Source organism: Haematobia irritans, chromosome 5, assembly GCF_050003625.1.
Source record: "Haematobia irritans isolate KBUSLIRL chromosome 5, ASM5000362v1, whole genome shotgun sequence".
NCBI classification, from domain to species: Eukaryota; Metazoa; Arthropoda; class Insecta; order Diptera; family Muscidae; genus Haematobia; species Haematobia irritans.
This window is the reverse complement of record NC_134401.1, coordinates 158,049,120-158,070,222: the sequence shown is the minus strand read 5'-3', so window position 1 is coordinate 158,070,222 and position 21,103 is coordinate 158,049,120. Positions and strand designations below refer to the sequence as shown.

General features: G+C 28.2%; 2 protein-coding genes across 3 annotated transcripts in view; one reads left to right on the top strand and one right to left on the bottom strand.

Annotated features, from left to right (window-relative positions):
- Positions 1-1,175: 1,175 nt before the first annotated feature.
- alc (5'-AMP-activated protein kinase subunit beta-1) lies at positions 1,176-3,874 on the top strand. The gene is made up of 3 exons (XM_075309945.1): positions 1,176-2,039; positions 3,332-3,562; positions 3,629-3,874. Exons 1-3 carry the CDS (start codon positions 1,422-1,424, stop codon positions 3,773-3,775), a joined length of 996 nt encoding a protein of 331 aa, XP_075166060.1. The 5' UTR covers positions 1,176-1,421; the 3' UTR covers positions 3,776-3,874.
- Positions 3,875-8,536: 4,662 nt separating this feature from the next.
- Positions 8,537-21,103, bottom strand: part of Hydr1 (abhydrolase domain containing Hydr1) — a 29,081-nt gene continuing 16,514 nt past the window's right edge. For both annotated transcript variants that reach the window (XM_075313478.1, XM_075313479.1), the window contains exons 2-7: positions 16,593-16,756; positions 16,362-16,531; positions 15,961-16,295; positions 11,895-11,981; positions 11,706-11,839; positions 8,537-9,169 (exon numbers count right to left, since the gene is read on the bottom strand). In XM_075313478.1, coding sequence (XP_075169593.1) covers positions 8,702-9,169; positions 11,706-11,839; positions 11,895-11,981; positions 15,961-16,295; positions 16,362-16,531; positions 16,593-16,697 — 1,299 coding nt within the window. In that variant the 5' untranslated portion in view covers positions 16,698-16,756 and the 3' untranslated portion in view covers positions 8,537-8,701. The remainder of the gene's footprint in view (positions 9,170-11,705; positions 11,840-11,894; positions 11,982-15,960; positions 16,296-16,361; positions 16,532-16,592; positions 16,757-21,103) is intronic.

Below are 21,103 nucleotides of genomic sequence, written 5' to 3'. Positions count from 1 at the left end.
GTTTGCAACACGATTTTGAAGAAATACGAAATTTCCACTAGGACGATTTTATCTTTTGTTTAGATTTCAATTCAATCTTTATTAATCAATTAATGCCCATTTGACTACATATTGATAGAAATACAATTTATGCGACTTATATATTGTTACGTTTTTATATTGAGGCGTGTTTAATAACCCGTTAATAAAACACAGTTCTTTTCAAATAACGACAATCTGTTTAGGAAAGTACTACAAATAAAAGAAATGATTTTGACAATGATGACGTAATTTGACCGTTACAGTTTGAAATTTTAAATTAACGGAAACTAATTTGAATAAACTTAAATCTAGAATTATCAAATTCGTAACAATATAGATATCCTAAACTAAAATCAAAACGCACTTTGCCTAATAAAGCCAATTATTAAATATTTAAAAGCAATAAAATTAAAATTGTTAGCGACAACAGTTATGATAGGTTTAATTTAACTCACAGAAATGCTGAAGAAGCTTTTTATTAAAATTGCGAGGACTCAAAGTCTTCTTCCATAAAGCCCGGCATGTACCGAACATTTCTTTTGCATGTCAATAATACAGTTTTGCTAATCATTTCTTATAAGAGCAAAACGTAAACAATCGATAACAGCGTTTCTCGTTATTTTTTTAAGCAAATATAGCTTTGCATTTTTTATGGGTTTTCAAAATAGAGTAGTATCCTGTTGTTGTATTATTGTTATGGCCAGTTTCTCATCCTCCGATTAATTTTAACCGGTGGATAGACCTCCGGTTAGTAAAATTTTTGTATGGGATCAGCTGTTTTATCGACACGATAAATAATAACAAGACAATGAGAAACTGGCCCTTAGTATATTAATGTTAGAAATAAGAGAATTGTTTTGAGTAGTATTTAAAATGTTGATTTAAGTAACTGTATAAGGCCTTTGTAAGGCTTAGTTACATATGAAAATAAAATAAATTAAATTAAATTAAAAAGTTTTTTTTTGTCGGCCAGACCTGTATACTGGGATTTATTGGAGAAAATGTAAATAATTGGTAACATCGTTCGCTATCATAACATTCGCTATCAAAATTGTTTTTGTTTATCATGCACCTTACTTATTTCACCATGGCAATGTTTACATGAAGTTGGCTGTGGTTTGGGATCCAATTGTGTCAAAATAGAGAAAAATATTCAACAGCTGTTTGCTTGACATTGAAATAAAAACCAAAAACGACAATAACTTTTGTAAAAACCTAACAAACGTAATACGAAACCTTGCAAATATTGCTGCCAAAATAAGAAAAAAAGTGCCAAATTTTAGCGTCCAAATGATTTTTGATAAATAAGAAAACACGGCCTGCAAAAATTGCTCTAATATCTTTACAATTTCAAGCAAAAGGTTCCTATACAATAGAGTATCTCTATACAATATCCCATTATGGGCAATGCAGGAAGTTCTAGTATGCATAGCAGGGAGCGTCACAAGTCTAGTGACCTCTCTACTCCTAATTCTCCTTTCCAGCGAGGGGATGTAGCAGCTGTAAGTGCTGGTCAGGCCTTTACGTTTGATAAAAAACGCGATTCAGTATTGCAAGGGTCGTCTCAAGAAGACGACGAAAGTACTTCCGAACCCTATTACACGAAGAGCAAAGCAACGAACGAGCAAACTGCTGTTGTCGACCCTGAGTTTAGTTCAACTGAAACGCGCATACGTACTAGTACAACATCATCAGAGGGAACAAACGGCAAAAAGGAAGAGATGACTTCACAACAAAATGAGCCCAACACAGATAACGAGAAAGATGACGAATCCTTGAAAAACCAGGAAGGCGGTGACGATTTGGATCCCCAGGATCCCAAGAACACGTCCTTACCTACTGTTCTACGTTGGGATGGTGGTGGTCAGAATGTTATGATTTGTGGCACATTCACAAAGTGGAAGCCAATTCCGATGGTCCGGAGCCATGGAAACTTTGTGACAATTATCGATTTGCCAGAAGGAGATCATCATTATAAATTTTTTGTCGATGGCGAATGGAAACATGATCCAAAATTGGTGTGTTAATAATGCTAATCTATTGAAATTTGACATAAATCAATGTTATTGACAGAATTATAAGACAAACAACGTAGAAAAATGTCAATATTTGTTTTTGTTGTTGTTCACATTATTCTTTGTTGTGCAATAATCAATTAACATGATGGGGAGGAGAATTCTTTACAAACATAAACAATGTAGGTTGTTGTTCAATTTTGAAAGAAAAACGATTTGGCTAAGAATGTAATTTAATTAAAATAATATGTAGAAGTTGCTCCAAACCAAGAAATGAGAAATCTACGTAATTAATGTTGGCTTTAATACCAACAAGCTCAAAAGGTTGCATAATGGCTATATCAGCAATATTTTAATGTATTTTTGCATTTTCAGTTTTTAGAAAAATACAATAACATAATACAAGATTGATAAATACATGCGTCTCGATAAAACAAAAATTTTGTACCTCAAAGCTATTATTACAATGTAACAAATGGCAAAAGGTTTAACGCCACTGGACTAACAGAAAAAGGTAGCCTCTGTGACTCTTCTCCTTCGATTGCTAACGTCACAAATTGGTTTAAACAGTTTCAACTTGGTCGCACGTCAGTTTTTGGTGAGTCTAGTCTAGGCTCAATTTCCTTCATTTCTCATTGGCACACTGCCCACGAGGTACATCTGAATCGATTGGGCCAATATCATTTTTGTGAACAACAAAGGTGTCGGCGTTATGCCTTAACTATAAGATAATTTCAAAGGTTTGATGTGTTTAAAAACAATCCAAGTAAGTTTCAGTGACATATCCTGGGAGTAGACGAAACAAGGTTCCATTGATAATGAATGGAGACCAAGGTTTGATTCTATTAAGCACAATACAATCAAGTTTCCGAGACATTCCATGCGAGTCAACGAAACTAGGAAATCAATGGAGGCCAAGAAAGAGTTTGAGCAGAAAGTGAAGACTGTTCTATCTGTTGGAAAGCTGATGACAAGTTGTGATCCACAACGACTACATGCCTTAGGGTAAAGTAATTACAGGGTATGACTACACGGAATTTACTACTACTGGATAGATTAATAGAAACAAGAACCTCTTGGCGAAGAAAAAAAGCAATTTTGAAATACTGGTCTTTTTTATAGAATGAAATCACCATAAACGCCTATTGCGCGGTACAAAAAGGATATATTAGATCAGCTTTAGTTATAGCTTAGTTTAGGTATTTTTCTTAAAACTGATTTTATTCCAAATAATCGTTACTAGCATTTATTGATATTATTAATAATTAATTATAATATTTTTATTTTGTTCACAGAAAAGCGTAGAAAATGAAGCTGGCGAAACTACAAATTTAGTATCAGTGCGACAATCAGATTTTGAAGTATTTCAAGCATTGGCTAAAGACAGTGAGAATGCTGTTAATAATGCTGACAAAGAATACTCGCAAGATGTACCACAAACAAAGCCATGGGAAAAGGTATCCGGTCCGCCAATATTGCCACCACATTTATTACAAGTTATCTTGAACAAAGATACACCTTTGTCGGTAGGTTTGACAATTATTCGCTCAGATTTACCATATGATTTATCCTTTCTTATGTTTATTTCACAGTGTGAGCCTACATTGTTGCCTGAACCCAATCATGTAATGTTGAATCATTTGTATGCCCTTTCGATTAAAGATGGAGTTATGGTCCTAAGCGCAACACACCGTTATCGTAAGAAATATGTAACCACTTTGTTGTATAAGCCAATTTAAGTAATTATGTGGTTAAGGCTATTGCTTCCACAATATGATAATGTTAATATCAGTTATTATACATTTTAAATATACTAATATATTCAAATAACTAACATATATATACATATCAATTTTCTTATTAATAATAACCTACAACAATCTGTAAAACCAGTAGTAACATTATTGACTTCGGAACAAAATTGAGCCTTTTGGAAACTCAAGAAGAGTTTCATACCGGGCTGCCACAACAGCATCAACTATAAATATTTACCATTCACCACATTGAGACTTTTTCTTCAACATGAACTTATTGTTATCAGACCCAAAGGCGATTCTTTTCACATACTTGATTAAAGAAGAAAAACATGAACTTTGAAATCCACATTTGTGGCTAGAAGATACTCACTGTTAAGAATCCTAAAATTGTAAAAGTGGGGTTTCAATTCCATGTTCCTTTTTTTGGCATCCATGCAGAATGGGTTGCTAAAGAATGTTGGGTGAAGAAACAAAGTCCTGAAGGCACTGGCTGGCGACACGTATGCCAAAAGTGGGTACTAATGTAGAATGTATATACATGAACTATAATATTAAATTTCATAGTATAGGTTACTTCATATATTTGCAACTGCATCTTAGGATATCGGGTTAGGTAAGCTTTGGTGTTATAAATAATAGTACAAACAGAAAAATCTTATCAGGTAGCATGTATCAACGTAATCTGCTGAATTAAATTACATATGACGTATTCCAATCTATACTTCAAAACACTGCGATTTTCTAGTTAGTATAGTACTAACTAGAAAATAGCCTTTAATCGTCGATTAAAGATAAATTTAAAATTAAAACTCCACAACCTATTGGTAGTATTAAATCAGAGTGTATAAATTCCTCAGTTTATATTTATGAAATATGGCGTTTGGATGAGGCTCATATGCGTAAAACCACGATTTATCATCTGTCACGATGTCGTAAAAGTGCTTCGAAGCACCATGATCGTATTGTTGGAGCATTTCTTTCGACCAATCGACACGAGCTTCTTTTGAGCTATGGAATAATTGTGTGGGATCCAATCACGGTTGCCACAGTTGGTAGAATTCCAAAAATGGTACATTTTTTACTATTTGATAGATTCGAAGAATTCTTAATATGTTGGTATATTTTGCAAAATATTCCTTTCTAACTAAGATATACTTCTATACAATTTCGACGACATTTTCTATAGAAAAAATGTCGACAAAAGTTTCTATAGAAAAAAATATTGACAAAATTTTCTATTGAAAAAAATTTTACAAAATTTTCTATATAAATAAAATTTTAACAAATTGTATATATAGAAATTTTAACAAAATTTTCTATAGAAAAACATTTTGACAAAATTTTCTATAGAAAAAAATTTTGACAAAATTTTCTATAGAAAAAAAATTTGACAACATTTTCTATAGAAATAAAAATGAAAAAAATTTTCTATAGAAAAAAAAATTACAAAATTTTCTATACAAAAAAATTTTAACAAAATATTCAATAGAAGTAAATTTTGACAAAATTTTCTATAGAGGCACATTTTGATAAAATTTTCTATAGAAAAAAATTTTGGCAATATTTTCTATAGAAAAAAATTTTGACAAAATTCTCTAAAAAAAAAATTAACAAAATTTTCGATAAAAGTAAATTTTGAGAAAATTTTCTATAGAGGTACATTTTGACAAAACTTTCTATAGAAAAAAATTTTGACAAAATTTTCTATAGAAATAAAATTTTGACAAAATTTTCTATAGAAAAATATGTTGACAAAATTTTCTATAGAAAACAAAATTGACAAAATTTTCTATAGAAATCAAATTTTGACAAAAGTTTCTATAGAAAAATGTAGACAAAATTTTCTATAGAAAAATTTAGACAAAATTTTTTATAGAAAAATTTTGACAAAATTTTCTATAGAAAAAAAATTTACAAAATTTTCTATAGAAATAAATTTGAAAAAATTTTCTATAAAAAAATGTCAATTTTCTTAAAAAAAATTTAACAAAATTTTCTATTGAGGTACATTTTGACAAAAATTTCTGTAGAAGTAAAATTTTGACAAAATTTTGTATAGAAAAAAATTTTGACAAAATTTTCTATAGAAAATAAATTTTTTGACAAAATTTTGTATAGAAAAAAAATTTACAAAATTTTCTATAGAAATAAATTTGAAAAAATTTTCTATAAAAAAATGTCAATTTTCTTAAAAAAATTTTAACAAAATTTTCTATTGAGGTACATTTTGACAAAAATTTCTGTAGAAGTAAAATTTTGACAAAATTTTGTATAGAAAAAAATTTTGACAAAATTTTCTATAGAAAATAAATTTTTTGACAAAATTTTGTATAGAAAAAAAAAATTGACAAAATTTACTATACAAAAAAAAACTTAACAAAATTTTCGATAGAAGTAAATTTTAACAAAATTTTCTATAGATTTGCAAATTTTTTCAAAATTTTATTTCTATAGAAAGAAGAAAATTTTGAAAATTTTGTCAAAATTTTCTATAGAAAAAATTTTGTCTATACAAAAAAAAATTTTAAAAAATTTCGATAGAAGTAAATTTTGACAAAATTTTCTATAGAGGTACATTTTGACAAAACTTTCTATAGAAAAAAATGTTGACAAAACTTTCTATAGAAATAAAATTTTGACAAAATTTTCTATAGAAAAAAAATTTTGACAAAATTTTCTATAGAAAAAAAATTGACAAAATTTTCTATAGAAATCAAACTTTGACAAAATTTTCAATAGAAAAATTTAGACAAAATTTTCTATAGAAAAATTTTGACAAAATTTTCTGAAGAAGTAAATTTTTGAGAACATTTTCTATAGAAAAAAATTGACAAAATTTTCTATAGAAATCAATATGAAAAAATTTTCTATAAAAAATGACAAAATTTTCTTAAAAAAATTTTAACAAAATTTTCGATAGAAGTAAATTTTCTATTGCGGTACATTTTGACAAAAATTTTGTATAGAAATAAAATTTTGACAAAATTTTCTATAGAAAAAAATGTTGACAAAATTTTCTATAGAAAAAAAAATTGACAAAATTTTCTATAGAAAAAAAATTTTTTGACAAAAAAAAATTGACAAAATTTTCTATAGAAAAAAATTGGCAAAATTTTCTATACAAAAAAAATTAACAAAATTTTCGATAGAAGTAAATTTTGACAAAATTTTCTATAGAGGTACATTTTGACAAAATTTTCTATAGAAATGAAAGAAAAAAATGTTTACAAAATTTTCTATAGAAAAAAAATTGACAAAATTTTCTATAGAAATCAAACTTTGAGAAAATTTTCTATAGAAAAATTTTGACAAAATTTTCTATCGAAAAAAAATTTTGACAAAATTTTCTATAGAAATAAAATTTTGACAAAACTTTCTATAGAAAAAAATTTTGGCAAAATTTTCTATTTAAATAAATTTTGACAAAACTGTCATAGAAAAAAAAAATGTTGACAAAATTTTCTATAGAATTAAAATTTTGACAAAATTTTCTACAGAAATCAAATTTTGACAAAATGTTCTATAGAAATAAAATGTTGACAAAATTTTCTATAGAAAAATTTTGACAAAATTTTCTATAGAGGTTAATTTTGACAAAATTTTTTATAGAGGTAAATCAAATTTTGACAAAAATTTTCTATAGAAATAAAAATTTGACAAAATTTTCTAAAGAAGTAAATTTTGACAAAATTTTCTAAAGAAGTAAATTTTGAAAAAAATTTCTATAGAAATACAATTTTGACAAAATTTTCTATAGAAATAAAATTTGTACAAAATTTTCTATAGAGTAAATTTTGACAATTTTTTTTAATGAAGTTTCATGTAAATGGGAGTAAATGTAATAAACTGAAGTTTTTGCATAGATATATGGTTACAGTGAATGGAACGTGGCCCCATCATTCTCTCCGAAATGATCCTCATCAAATCATGGTAAAACGGAAATAAAACACAATAGAATTTTGTTTATTTAATATGTTTTTTGATTGCTATTGTAATTTTTAAATACTTTATTTATTGTTTACCGTCATCAAAATTTTTCTGTATAATAATAATAATAATAATTAAGTTATTAATATTTGTAATATTGATTATATGTTAGTTAAAAACTAGACTAGAATATTGACTCTTTAGCAGAAATTTAAAATACTGAGTTATTATTTCGTTTTCTATTCGTTTTAAAGCCTTGTTTGATCACAAATTATGTGTTGTCATATTAGAGATATGTGCCTAAAATGAATAATTTGAGGGGGAAAAAAACTAATAATTAATTTAATTGAATCGGTTAAAACGCCAGCTGGTTCCATTTCTTCTTTTCCGAATTAAAATATTTGAAATATATAATCTAATATTTATATCATATGACTATAGGTAAGTTTTTCTTTCTTGTCTTTTTTAGTAATTGAACAATAGATCTAGAGTTTTATCTAACCTTCAATGGTTAATAAGTCATAACCATTAAATTATCGTATAGGAGAGTTTTGTTTTCTTTGTGTTTGTAAACATGAGAGTGGTACCTTCAGAGGGATATTCTTTCGTTTTATTACTTTACTATTTAAAAATCCAAGCATGAAACAGACTTAAGAGGAACAATTTGTCGTATCGTCGATGTGTTATTATTGAAATGTATGCATTGCTAATTAATAAAATTCTTATAATTATTTGAGTGTATGTTCTTAGTAGTTGTTCATCTATTTATCACTACAATTTCAAATAATTGAATATGACTAAAAAATAAAAGTGCAATTCTTTAGTTTTAAAAATGTTTCTAAATTTTCTTTTTAATACAACCAAGCCAACTTCAACTCAAAAATACTATTAAATAATCAATACATTTTTGATAACTGGAAACAAAACAATATAGCAACATAAAATTACCAAAATTATTTATTAAATTTTAAAATCTACCAACTACATGTCTTTGTACTTCATCTCTTCATTACTACTCGCTGCCACAACCTCATCAATGCTACTGGAGGGAGTTAGGTCAGCTTTAGGGCTTTGATTATAGTCTTCATACATTTTCTCTGTCACATCCTGAAATTCATTACGTTTGTCGCATAAAGCATTTATGAAAAATTCAGCAAATAGGCGACACATATATTGTTCCTTAGATGATGGCCACCATCCTTCAAGAAAACCAATATGGCCTCCTCGGGCTGTGATCACAATGGCAACATGGGAGCAAGATTCAGCCGCCTTAATGGGTATCGCATCCAAGGGCTGGAATGGATCATCGGCAGCGCTTAGACACAATGTGGGCACTTTTATATGATGAAGTTTGTCATGAAGTGTCGCATCAGTATAGTAGTCATCCACATGCTTATATCCAAACTGTTTGGATGTAAATAAGGCATCGAACTCTTTAATGGTTTTACACTATTAGGGGAAGAAAGAAAAAAAAAAACCAAAAGAAAATTAAGGACCATCAGTCGTATATGCCTACTTAATTTAGTTTAAATAATAGCCTACTTAATTTAGTTTAAATAAAAAAAAATCAATTAAAATTAACGATAAGTTAATTTTAATTTATTTTTTTAAATAAAATTTTTAATGATTTAATTAATGAGGCTGTAAAGTTAAATTTCAAGTTAAATATAAATATAAAGTAATTTATTTGTAGCAATAACAGTTTTCCAGTTATTATTTTTTTTATGCAAAAAGGTTTGCTAAAACATCAATCTTACACTCGTAGAAAAAAATCTGCTAACAACAGCAATCAGTGTTTGCTGTTATATTTTTGTATTTTGTGGTCTAGAATTCTACCAAAAATGGTAGATTTTTTACTGTTTGGTAGATTGGTAGAATTTGCAACTAAAAGGCACATCTCAAATTCATAATCTTCATTTTCCTATAGAAATAAAATATCTAATATAGAAATAAAATTTTGACAACATTTTCTATGGAAATGAAATTTTGACAAAATTTTTTATAGAAATAAAATTTTGACAAAATTTTCTATAGAAATAAAATTTTGATTATTAATTTTGTTCGGCTTGAGGTCATAGAAACAATCGATTATTGATTTGTTTTAATATTTATTTCCAATATTTCGGTTAGTGCCACTAACCATCTTCTTGGATTTTGTATCTACATAAAATACAAAAATTAAATTACATTTAATGTTCACAAAAATCACAATTGTTATTGAAAATATATTTTATCGAAAAATAACTAACTTGAGTTCTTGTGCTGCTGTTTGTTTCGCAATTCACCGTACACTAAACTTCGTTTGTGTCGATGCTTGTTTATAATATGTCGATACATTCTGGCGCATTCTTCCGTGTCTTTTTTGAAATTCATTCTTTTGTCAGGAGAGAGATCTATTATATTGAGCATCTCAAGAGTGTATCTTCGTCTATGATTATTCTCTTTTGACAAAATTTTCTATAGAAATAAAGTTTTGACAAAATTTTCTATAGAAATAAAATTTTGACAAAATATTCTATAGAAATAAAATTTTGACAAAATTTTCTATAGAAATAAAATTTTGACAAAATTTTCTACAGAAATAAAATTTTGACAAAATTTTCTACAGAAATAAAATTTTGACAAAATTTTCTATAGAAATAAAATGTTGACAAAATTTTCTACAGAAATAAAATTTTGACAAAATTTTCTAAAGAAATAAAATGTTGACAATATTTTCTATAGAAATAAAATTTTAACAATATTTTCTATAGAAATAAAATTTTGACAAAATTTTCTATAGAAATAAAATTTTGTCAAAATTTTATAGAGAAATAAAATTTGGACAAAATTTTCTATAGAAATAAAATTTTTACAAAATTTTCTATGGAAATAAATTGTTGACAAAATTTTCTATGAAAATGAAATTTTGACAACATTTTTTGTAGAAATTAAATTTTGACAAAATTTTCTATAGAAATAAAATTTTGACAAAATTTTCTACAGAAATAAAATTTTGACAAAATTTTCTATAGAAATAAAATTTTGCAAAAAAGACTTTTTGATTTGATAGTTTTTGGTAATTTTTTTTTTTTTGCAAAATTTGGAAGATTATTTTTGACTCTAGTGGCAACCGTGACTACAAGTCGTAAAATGTTAAGGCTCTAAAATTTTACCAAAAGTATTTTTAAGAGCCAAAAAGAGAATTTTTTATATTCCTGCCCTATAATGATCCTTAAAAGTTCCTAAATGAGATCAGCAAACAAAATGTTATGCCATAAATTGATATTCCTAATATGTTATTTTTAAAGTGTTATGATAGTTTAACGTTTTCTGTTTCAGACACACAAAAACATGTTTAGGGGTAAATGAGTTTTAAAATAGCAGACAATGTTTGCTATTTCAGCAAACAGTAACTGTTTTCCCCTTTTCAGCGGGCTTTCTGCAGTTTTAGCAGATTTTTCTGCTGTGTCTACTAACAAATTTCTTTGGGTGTACTATTGATGCTACGACTGCAAAAAGTTTTCTACTTCAGCCTTTTTATGCCATTACATTTGCTATTACATAAATGCAGATGTGTTGCTTTTTCAGAAAATATCTGTTGAAATAGCAGTATTATTTCGTATTATTAATCTGCTTAATGTACTGCTTGCTTTGTTTTGCCACATATTGCTGAATATGTTTGAACGAAAAGGAAAAATGTGTCTAATTTTCCTTTTAGCATTTTGTTTTTGTTTTTCTAGAAATGTTTTTCTGGGGTGACCACTTACACATTTGAGAGATTTCAAAGACCTTAGATTTATTCTTTACTAGCCTAAAAATGCATAGTACACTCAAAGAAAATTAAAAATATTTGATAAAACAAAAAGTCTACAGAAAAAGAATGAATAGAAAAGCAGTTACGTATGGCCTTTGAGGGCACTTCTTATAACATACAAGCCCGTTACATTCGTTGAGATTATAAAATTCTTAAGTTACACGAATGAATTATTACGGAAAATATTACCATTAAAATCCTATCCATATCAACGTCATCACACATTTTAAAAATTTCACAGCTTTTCAAAGTATTGCAAAGGCTATTTGTTAAATGTCTTCCTAGAAGATTATTCAATATGGGCTTCTCTATGCTGGCAGTTCCTGTGAAATATAATTTGTTAAGCATACGAGAAATATTTTCGTAATTTTACAATACCTTTATGAACATCCCAAGGCACTGAAATTATTTTAGCGGCACCTAGATATGAACGAGCTTCTTCACTTTTACGAACCAAATAATTACCTGTCGAGGAAACGTTAAATATGAAATTTATGTATATAAATTAATTATAAAACTAAAATAAATAAGATATATCTCTAATAATTGGCAAATTACTTAGTTTTTTTTTACAGAGAAATATGTATATAAATTTTTTTATATTAGTTATATATACATATTGTTATTGTTGTTCTCATATTAGACACATGACATGGCAATATTCTGTTTGTCGGGACTGCTAAGCGTATAAGCTTGCCTAACAACGTGGTATAGGTGGTCTCCTTGAACCCATGGATGTTCCTTTACTTACGGCCATTTTCATGTAGCTCCGTTAGGCTTTAACTGCCTGCAATATCTTCTTTCCCGTTAACTTTAATTTTTCAACAGTTAAGTTCCTAACTGGCATATGGATGACAGATATGTTCATAGAGCGGTTTAAAAGTTCGTTAGCTAACGTAGCACTAACGGAGCTTCATGAAAATGGGGGTAAGAAGTATAATAGGAGTCTTTCTGTGATTTCTATACTTAGGCTTCATGAATATCCGCATAGAGATGGACGAGGCTGGGGTTTAATTACGGTGATTAGTGCAGGTAGGACAATGGACGGGACTGGTGTCTGACGCGGTCTGAGGAGGTGGGCAAATGTCTGACATATTGACTTACGGACGTAGGAGTTTGGGGATTTCGCAAAGTGTTTGTATTGAGTCCTTGGAATCCAATGTCTATGTGGGGATATATCGGACGTGGGAATCTGGGGCCTGCATGGCTATACTTGGAGGTAGATGTAGGAGTTTTTCGTAAGAAATGTGGAAAACTTTTTTTAACTGTTTGGGGTTGGTGTAAGTGATAGGTTTGATTGGTAGGGATAATAAGACACACACAAGCTATAGAGCTACAGAGACCGAATATGTCGGCCCCGGCTCATCTATGTGGTTGGTCAGGATGCATACTATAACTGGGGTGAGGTGAAAACTATAATCTAAAATGATTTGCATTGGAAAATGAGGAACAACTTTAGGTTAGGTTAACTGCCATATACTCAATTTTTTTTTAAGCAAAATCTGCTAAAACTGCATATAGTCTTTTGAAAAAGGGAAAACAGTCATTGTTGCAAAAATAGCAAATAATGACTTTTTAAACTCGATCACCCCAAAGCATAATTTTATAAGTACGAGGCAGGGTTGATAAAGTTGACACGTGTGTGCTTTTTTATAAATTTCGACAGCCAAAAGAACCGTGGCACGACCGTGAGCCATTTGGTACTTTTTCATCACGATTATTCTGTCCTATATGTAAACGTTTCTCAGATATCAACTCAACTCTAAAAATTATAAATAGCGGACACTGAAGAAATAAACATATTCCAAAATGAGGATATTTATGTTAGTGTTTATTACAGGATCTCCACATTTGTCAGAGGAATATTGTCTATACCACATTCGTCCGCAAATGTGAAACGTGAAATGTGATTTTTTCCGTCACACTGAGGAACAGAGTATTATAAGATATTTGAAACGCCCAGGAGGAGACGAAATACACACATGCACTAAAAAAAAGTATTTACGTGATATTAAAGATTACGCAACCTCAATTTTAGGATGCACAATTTACACACTATTAAGGAAAAATTTTATAGATCCTAAAAGCCAGATAGGTCGCAAAAAAATTTCCTTATTTTAAAAAACCCGCATCTTTGGCTCGCAATCAATACCAAAATCCTTAAAGGAGGTCAAAACCTTTGGATCCAAATATACTTTTTTTTTTGAGTGTGGCATCTTTAGCAATAATGCTTGCAGCCGGCCCCTGTGGCAACCGGCACAGTTAGTAGAATTCTACAAAAAATGGCAAATTTTTACTGTTTTGTAGATTGGTAGAATTCTTGTTTTTGAAGATTTTGCAAAGAGGTACTTTCTTAATAAATTTTCTATTGAAATGAACTTTTGACAAAATTTTCTATAGAAATAAATTTTTGACAAAATCTTCTATAGAAATTAAATTTTGACAATATTTTCTAAAGAAATTAAATTTTGCCAAAAATTTCCAAAGAAATAAAATTTTGACAAAATTTTCTAAAGAAATTAAATTTTGACAAAATTTTCAATAGAAATAAAATTTTGTCAAAATTTTCAAAAAAAAATAAATTTTGACAAAATTTTCTGTAGAAATAAAATTTTGACAAAATTTTCTGAAGAAATAAAATGTTGACAAAATTTTCTGTAGAAATAAAATTTTGACAAAATTTTCTATAGAAATAAAACTTTGACAAAATTTTCTGTAGAAATAAAATTTTGACAAAATTTTCTATAGAAATAAAATTTTGACAAAGTTTTCCAAAGAAATTAAATTTTGACAAAGTTTTCCAAAGAAATTAAATTTTGACAACATTTTCCAAAGAAATTAAATTTTGACAAAATTTTCCAAAGAAATTAAATTTCGACAAAATTTTTTATAGGAATAAAATTTTGACAAAATTTTCCAAAGAAATTAAATTTCGACAAAATTTTTTATAGGAATAAAATTTTGACAAAATTTTCTATAGAAATAAAATTTTGACAAAATTTTCCAAAGAAATAAAATTTTGACAACATTTTCCAAAGAAATTAAATTTTGACAAAATTTTCTATAGAAATAAAATTTTGTCAAAATTTTCCAAAGAAATTAAATTTTGACAAAAAATTCCAAAGAAATTAAATGTTGACAAAATTTTCTATAGAAATACATTTTTGGCAAAATCTTCTATGGAAATAAAATTTTGACAAAATTTTCCAAAGAAATTAAGTTTTGACCACATTTTCCAAAGAAATTAATTTTTGACAAAATTTTCTATAGTAATAAAATTTTGTCAAAATTTTCTATAGAAATAAAATCGTATCAAAATTTTCTACAGAAATAAAATCGTATCAAAATTTTCTATAGAAATAAAATCGTATCAAAATTTTCTATAGAAATACATTTTTGACAAAATAAAATTTTGACAAATCTTCTATGGAAATAAAATTTTGACAAAATTTTCCAAAGAAATTAAGTTTTGACCACATTTTCCAAAGAAATTAAATTTTGACAAAATTTTCCAAAGAAATTAAATTTTGACAAAATTTTCCAAAGAAATTAAATTTTGACAAAATTTTCAATAGAAATAAAATTTTGTCAAAATTTTCAAAATAAATTAAATTTTGACAAAATTGTCCAAAGAAATAAAATTTTGAAAATAATCTATAGAAATAAAATTTCGACAAAATTTTTTATAGGAATAAAATGGTGACAAAATTTTCTATAGAAATAAAATTTTGACAAAATTTTCCAAAGAAATAAAATTTTGACAAAATTTTCTATAGAAATAAAATTTTGTCAAAATTTTCCAAAGAAATTAAATTTTGACAAAATTTTCCAAAGAAATAAAATTTTGACAAAATTTTCCAAAGAAAAAAAATTTTGAAAAAATTTTCTATAGAAATCAAATTTTGACAAAATTGTTACAAATTTTCTGGCAGAAATAAAATTTTTACAAATTTTCCGGCAGAAATTAAATTTTGACAAAATTTCCGGCAGAAATAAAATTTTTACAAAATTTCTGACAGATATAAAATTTTGACAAAAATTTCTATAAAAATAAAATTTTGCAAAATAAGATTCTTTTTAGAAAATCTAAAAACAAAAATGTCCAAATCTGTCTAAATGTAAATAAACGTATACTTTTACAATAGTCTTTTTAATTTGATATGTATATGTAATTTTAGCACCTTTTGGCTACGAAAAGTACATTTTTTTTGTCAAAATCGTTTATCATCCTTGGTACGAGGTCTGACAAAAAATAGCCGTTATTTTTAAATTTGTTCTATTTGCACACATGTCTGTTATTTTGAAATCATTTAGAAAATATTTTTTTTGATCCGATTTTTTTATTAGTAAATATTTTTCCCAGAAAATCCTAGAAATTGAATCGGGCAAGTTTTTTTAACGGGTTTTGCTATTTCTCAAGAAAAAAGTTGTGATGCAAACTTACCTAAAATTAAACCTCCCATTGATATGCCAGTAGCTCCCAATTTATCTTTAGGTACACTTTTGCCTACATGACGTACAACTTCGGAAAGGTCTTCACAATTCGAAGCACAGTACAAACGTGGCGTCTTTAATTCGATACCACCTAAACCTCTATTATTAAAAACGACTACACGCAAACCAACTTGACTGGCTGCCAACACTAAACATTTTATATATTCTGCTTGAGATTCACCCGTTAAACCGGGCAATATAATGACACATGAGCTGTCTTCGGAGCAGCCTTCTTCCATCCAATCTAAGGCTACTTCACCACCGTCGGGTAACGTTAAAATTTCCCTGCAAGAATATTTAAAGGATTGTAAGTAAAAATGTTATTATTGCTAAATGAATGAATGATCTTACCTACGATAGTTAATATTGGGTAATATTTGAGATCTAATAATACTGGCAAATACAGTTTGAGCCCTACTTTCGAAACACCAAAATGTTGGCCAGTATTTCATTTCTAATGTTGGTATATTACGATATAAAAACTTCTTAAAAGGTCCATCTGAGCAGGCTAAAATAGGACGCTATAAATGGAATAGTACAAAATTAAAATAATTCCCAAATGTTTTGAAAAATAAATCTTACCTTAACTACTTGTATTAAATAATAAATAATGTAGCCTAATATGGCAAATCCCCATAAATGTAGACGAGGAATATTTGTCAAATAAAATATTATAGAGTACAGCATTTCGAATGTTTTAGATTTTTTTTCGGGAATTCGCAAGAATCCAAAGATTTTGGAGAGATCTGAAATTAAAAACAAAAAATTGCTAATTTTGTTTTGTATTTTTATTTACATTTAATTTTATTTATAAATTAATTTAATTTTTAATTCTATTAAAAAGAAAAATACGCCTGTCTTTAAAAGAAGACACCTGCTTATACATAATTTTGATATTTAATCTCAAGTCTTCAAATTAAAATTTTTATTTTAGTGTAATGGAAAAAATAGCATACAATGTTTGTTATTTCAATAAACAAAGACTGCTTTCCCTTTTTTAGCAGACTTGTTGCTGTTTTAGTAGACTATTCTGCTGTTCTACTAAAAAATATCTGTGGGTTTAGTATCAAATCGTTTATAGGTTTTATATTCAGATTTCTACACCCATAGAAAAAAGTTTACTAAAAACAGCAGTCGATGTCTGCTGTTATATTTTTTTACACCAGGGTCTAACACAAAACAAATTATAAAATTTTTAGGTTAAAAATTTTTCCCCAAAGTATATTAAGGGGCAAAACGTAGATTTTGATATATTTTTGCAAAATCTAAATGCGATCTGCAAACATTTAGTTTGCTGTTATGCCTCAATTTGATAAATATTCAGATTTTTGGGCAAATACTATAGATATAGTTTTAATTGTGTTACGGGCTATCGTAACATAAGTTGACATTTTTATTTGTTTCAGCCAAACTAAAATATGCTTTAGTGTAATCGAGCTTAAAAAATAGCAGACAATGTTTGCTATTTCAGCAAAAAGTGATTGCTTTCCCTTTATCAGCTGTTGTGTTAGTAATAATCTTAATTTTAATACACCCAAAGAAATTTGTTAGTAGAAGCAGCAGAAAAGTCAGCTAAAACACACAAAAAGTCAGCTTTCTGTTTTAGCAGACTTTTCTGCTGTTTCTACTAAAAAAATTTCTTTGGATGTATTAAACTTAAGTTTATTGCTACCAACAGCTGATACAGTTGTGCTATTCCAAGTTTGTCAAAAAATTTTTACCAAACAAGTTTGCTAATTGCAATAATTTTTGTTACATTTCAGCAGAGGGAAGATCAAATAAAATATGCTAAATATAAGTTGACATTTTTATTTGTTTCAGCCAAACTAAAACATGCTTTAGTGTAATCGAGCTTAAAAAATAGCAGACAATGTTTGCTATTTCAGCAAACAGTGATTGCTTTCCCTTTATTAGCTGTTGTGTTAGCAATAATCTTAATTTTAATACACCCAAAGAAATTTGTTAGTAGAAACAGCAGAAAAGTCTGCTAAAACAGAAAAAAGCCAGCTTTCTGTTTTAGCAGACTTTTCTGCTGTTTCTACTAACAAAGTTCTTTGGGTGTATTATACTTAAGTTTATTGCTAACAACAACTGATACAGTTGTGCTATTTATTTCAAGTTTGTCAAAAAAATTTTACCAAACAAGTTTGCTAATTCAGCAATAATTTTTTTTACATTTCAGCAGAGGGAAGATCAACTAAAATATGCTAATTGCTAACAATTACAACGACTGATTTTCCTTTTTCAACAGACAAAAAGTTATGTGTTAGCAAAATGTTTTGCTGTTATGAATAACAAAATTCCTTGAGTGTAGTTTTTATAAATATTATTCAGAATTTTGATTACGTGTTCTTAAACCTCTAATACCGGTTTTTTACATCAGCAAATGATTTCACACATTGTTCCATTATACGTTCAAGTTAACCTGATACCACCACTTTTGATAGGTACTCCTAACACTTAACTGAGTTTGTAAAATATTATAAAATATAGAGCACCAATATAAACCCAATGTTGTCGACCGGCCTTCGGCCAATATGAGCATATACACTCAAAAAAAAAGTGAACTATTTATTTCACTAAAGCCAATTTAGCTTTATTTTAGTTCATGGAATTATTACCTTTGAAGAAAGTTTCGTTTACTCTAATAATTTTTTGTGTACGTTAGTTAAATTAACTAAAATCTAGGAAAAAATATACTCAAATGAAGCATAAAGATTAACTAAATTCGTGTCTTCAACAAAATAGTTCAGAATTTCTTTAAATTTGTAAATTTTACCAAAAATGCGTCCATCTGAACTTCGTATGTCACTAAAGACATTCTTGCAATTTTGAACTCCAAGTTTTTCCTTCAAACTACAAAATTTTCTTTAACAAGTGATAATAAATTTTCTTGAATTTGTCGAAAAATATTTACTTATTTTTATGACATCGGCGTGATGCCAGCGTTTGTAATACTGTTTAGTTAAAATTTTCGACAAATATTAAAAATTTTCTAAAATTAACCGAAAGTTTTCTTCCTGGTGGGTTCACTGTTTTTTCAGTGTAGGAGTCTAAAAAATCATATACAAAAAAATGAAAATTATTTCCTATAGGAAAAATTATACAATTGGTGCAAAAATGTAATCGATTTCGGTTATTTTTACAAGTTTTATGAAATCGTTCTTTTCGTCATCAAAGAAAATGAACTAAACAATCTACACACACAAAAAAAGAAAAATCCAAATTGATTTGATTCACAGCGCGCTTATCTCGAATGGGGCCGCATACCATTTATGGGAACAGGGCATCACTATTTTCCCACTCTCTTAGCGTTACATACAAATGCATACATCAAAAAATGTTGCTCGTCAATATGCATTGATAATCTCGTCAATTTTATTATTGTTTTTTTTTTTCGAAATTTTCTACGGTCCATTACAGCTTTACTTACCCTACACTCATAGAAAAAAGACTACTATTAATACACCCAAATTAGTTTGTTAGTAGAAACTGCAGAAAAGTCTGCTAAAACAGCAAAAAGTCTGCCGAAAAAGGGAAAGCAGTCACTGTTTGCTGAAATAGCAAACATTATACGCTATTTTTTATGATCGATTACACTAAAACCTAATTTAGTTTCGCAGAAACAAATAAAAATGTCAACTTATGGGGCTATCGTAACACAATTTAAACAATATTTTATGAATATCTATAGTATTTGCCCAAAAATTTGAATATTTATCAAATTGAGGACTAACCGCAAACAAAATGTTTGCTGATCGTATTTTGGAAGCTTGTAAGTATATATTACAGTGCAAAAATATACCAAAAACTACTTTTGGTCCTTAAATAGGCTTTGGGGAAAATTTTATAACCTAAAAATTTTATAATTTGTTGTTCGTTAGACCCTGAAGTACAAAAATATATAAGAGACATCGAATACTGTTATTAGCAGACTTTTTTCTATGAGTGTAGCAAACAGTAACTAATGTTATTCAACAGACAAAAATTTTTTAGAAGTTTGTTTTGCTAAAACCACAAATAATTTGCTACACCAAACAAAAAACCTATTTATTTCAGCAGAAATGTTTGCTAAAACACCAGTTTTTGTTTGCTGAAAAAGAAAACGCAGTAGTAAACATCCGTTAGTTGAAACAGCAAACATTTTAACTGCTGAAATAGCAAACAAATACTGCTGAATTATCAAACGTGTATGCTGAAATAACAATTTGCTTTAGTTGAAATAGGTAACGTTTTTCTGCTATAAACAACTATAAATGTTTGTTGTGCTAGCAATAAACTTTGCCATTTTTATACCCACCACCATAGAATGGTGACGGAGGTACAATAAGTTTGTCATTCCGTTTGTAACAGATCGAAATATCGATTTTCGATATAAAGTATATATATTCTTGATCAGGGAGAAATTCTAAGCCGATATAACGATGTCGTCTGTCTGTCTGTTGTAATCACGCTACAGTCTTCAATAATGAAGCAATCGTGCTGAAATTTTGCACAAACTCGTCTTTTGTCTGCAGGCAGGACAAGTTCGAAGATAGGCTATATCGGTCCAGGTTTTGATATAGTCCCCATATAAACCGACCTCCCGATTTGGGGTCTTGGGCTTATAGAAATCGAAGTTTTTATCCAATTTGCCTGAAATTTGAAATCTAGAGGTATTTTATGACCATAAAGAGGTGTGCCAAAAATGGTGAGTATCGGTCCATGTTTTGGTATAGCCCCCATATAGACCGATCTCCCGATTTTACTTCTTGGGCTTATAGAAACCGCACTTTTTATTCAATTTACCTGAAATTGGAAATCTAGAGGTATTGTAGGATCACAAATACGTGTGCCAAAAATTGTGAGTATCGGTCCATGTTTTGATATAGTCCCCATATAAACCGACCTCCGATTTGGGGTCTTGGGCTTATAGAAATCGAAGTTTTTATCCAATTTGCCTGAAATTTGAAATCTAGAGGTATTTTATGACCATAAAGAGGTGTGCCAAAAATGGTGAGTATCGGTCCATGTTTTGGTATAGCCCCCATATAGACCGATCTCCCGATTTTACTTCTTGGGCTTATAGAAACCGCAGTTTTTATTCAATTTAC

Coding starts and splice junctions, on each gene's coding strand:
- alc (XM_075309945.1), top strand. CDS start 1,422: ATGGGCAATGCAGGAAGTTCTAGTATGCATAGCAGGGAGCGTCACAAG. Junction 2,040..3,331: donor GGAAACATGATCCAAAATTG/GTGTGTTAATAA, acceptor TTTTGTTCACAG/AAAAGCGTAGAAAATGAAGC. Junction 3,563..3,628: donor ACAAAGATACACCTTTGTCG/GTAGGTTTGACA, acceptor TTTATTTCACAG/TGTGAGCCTACATTGTTGCC.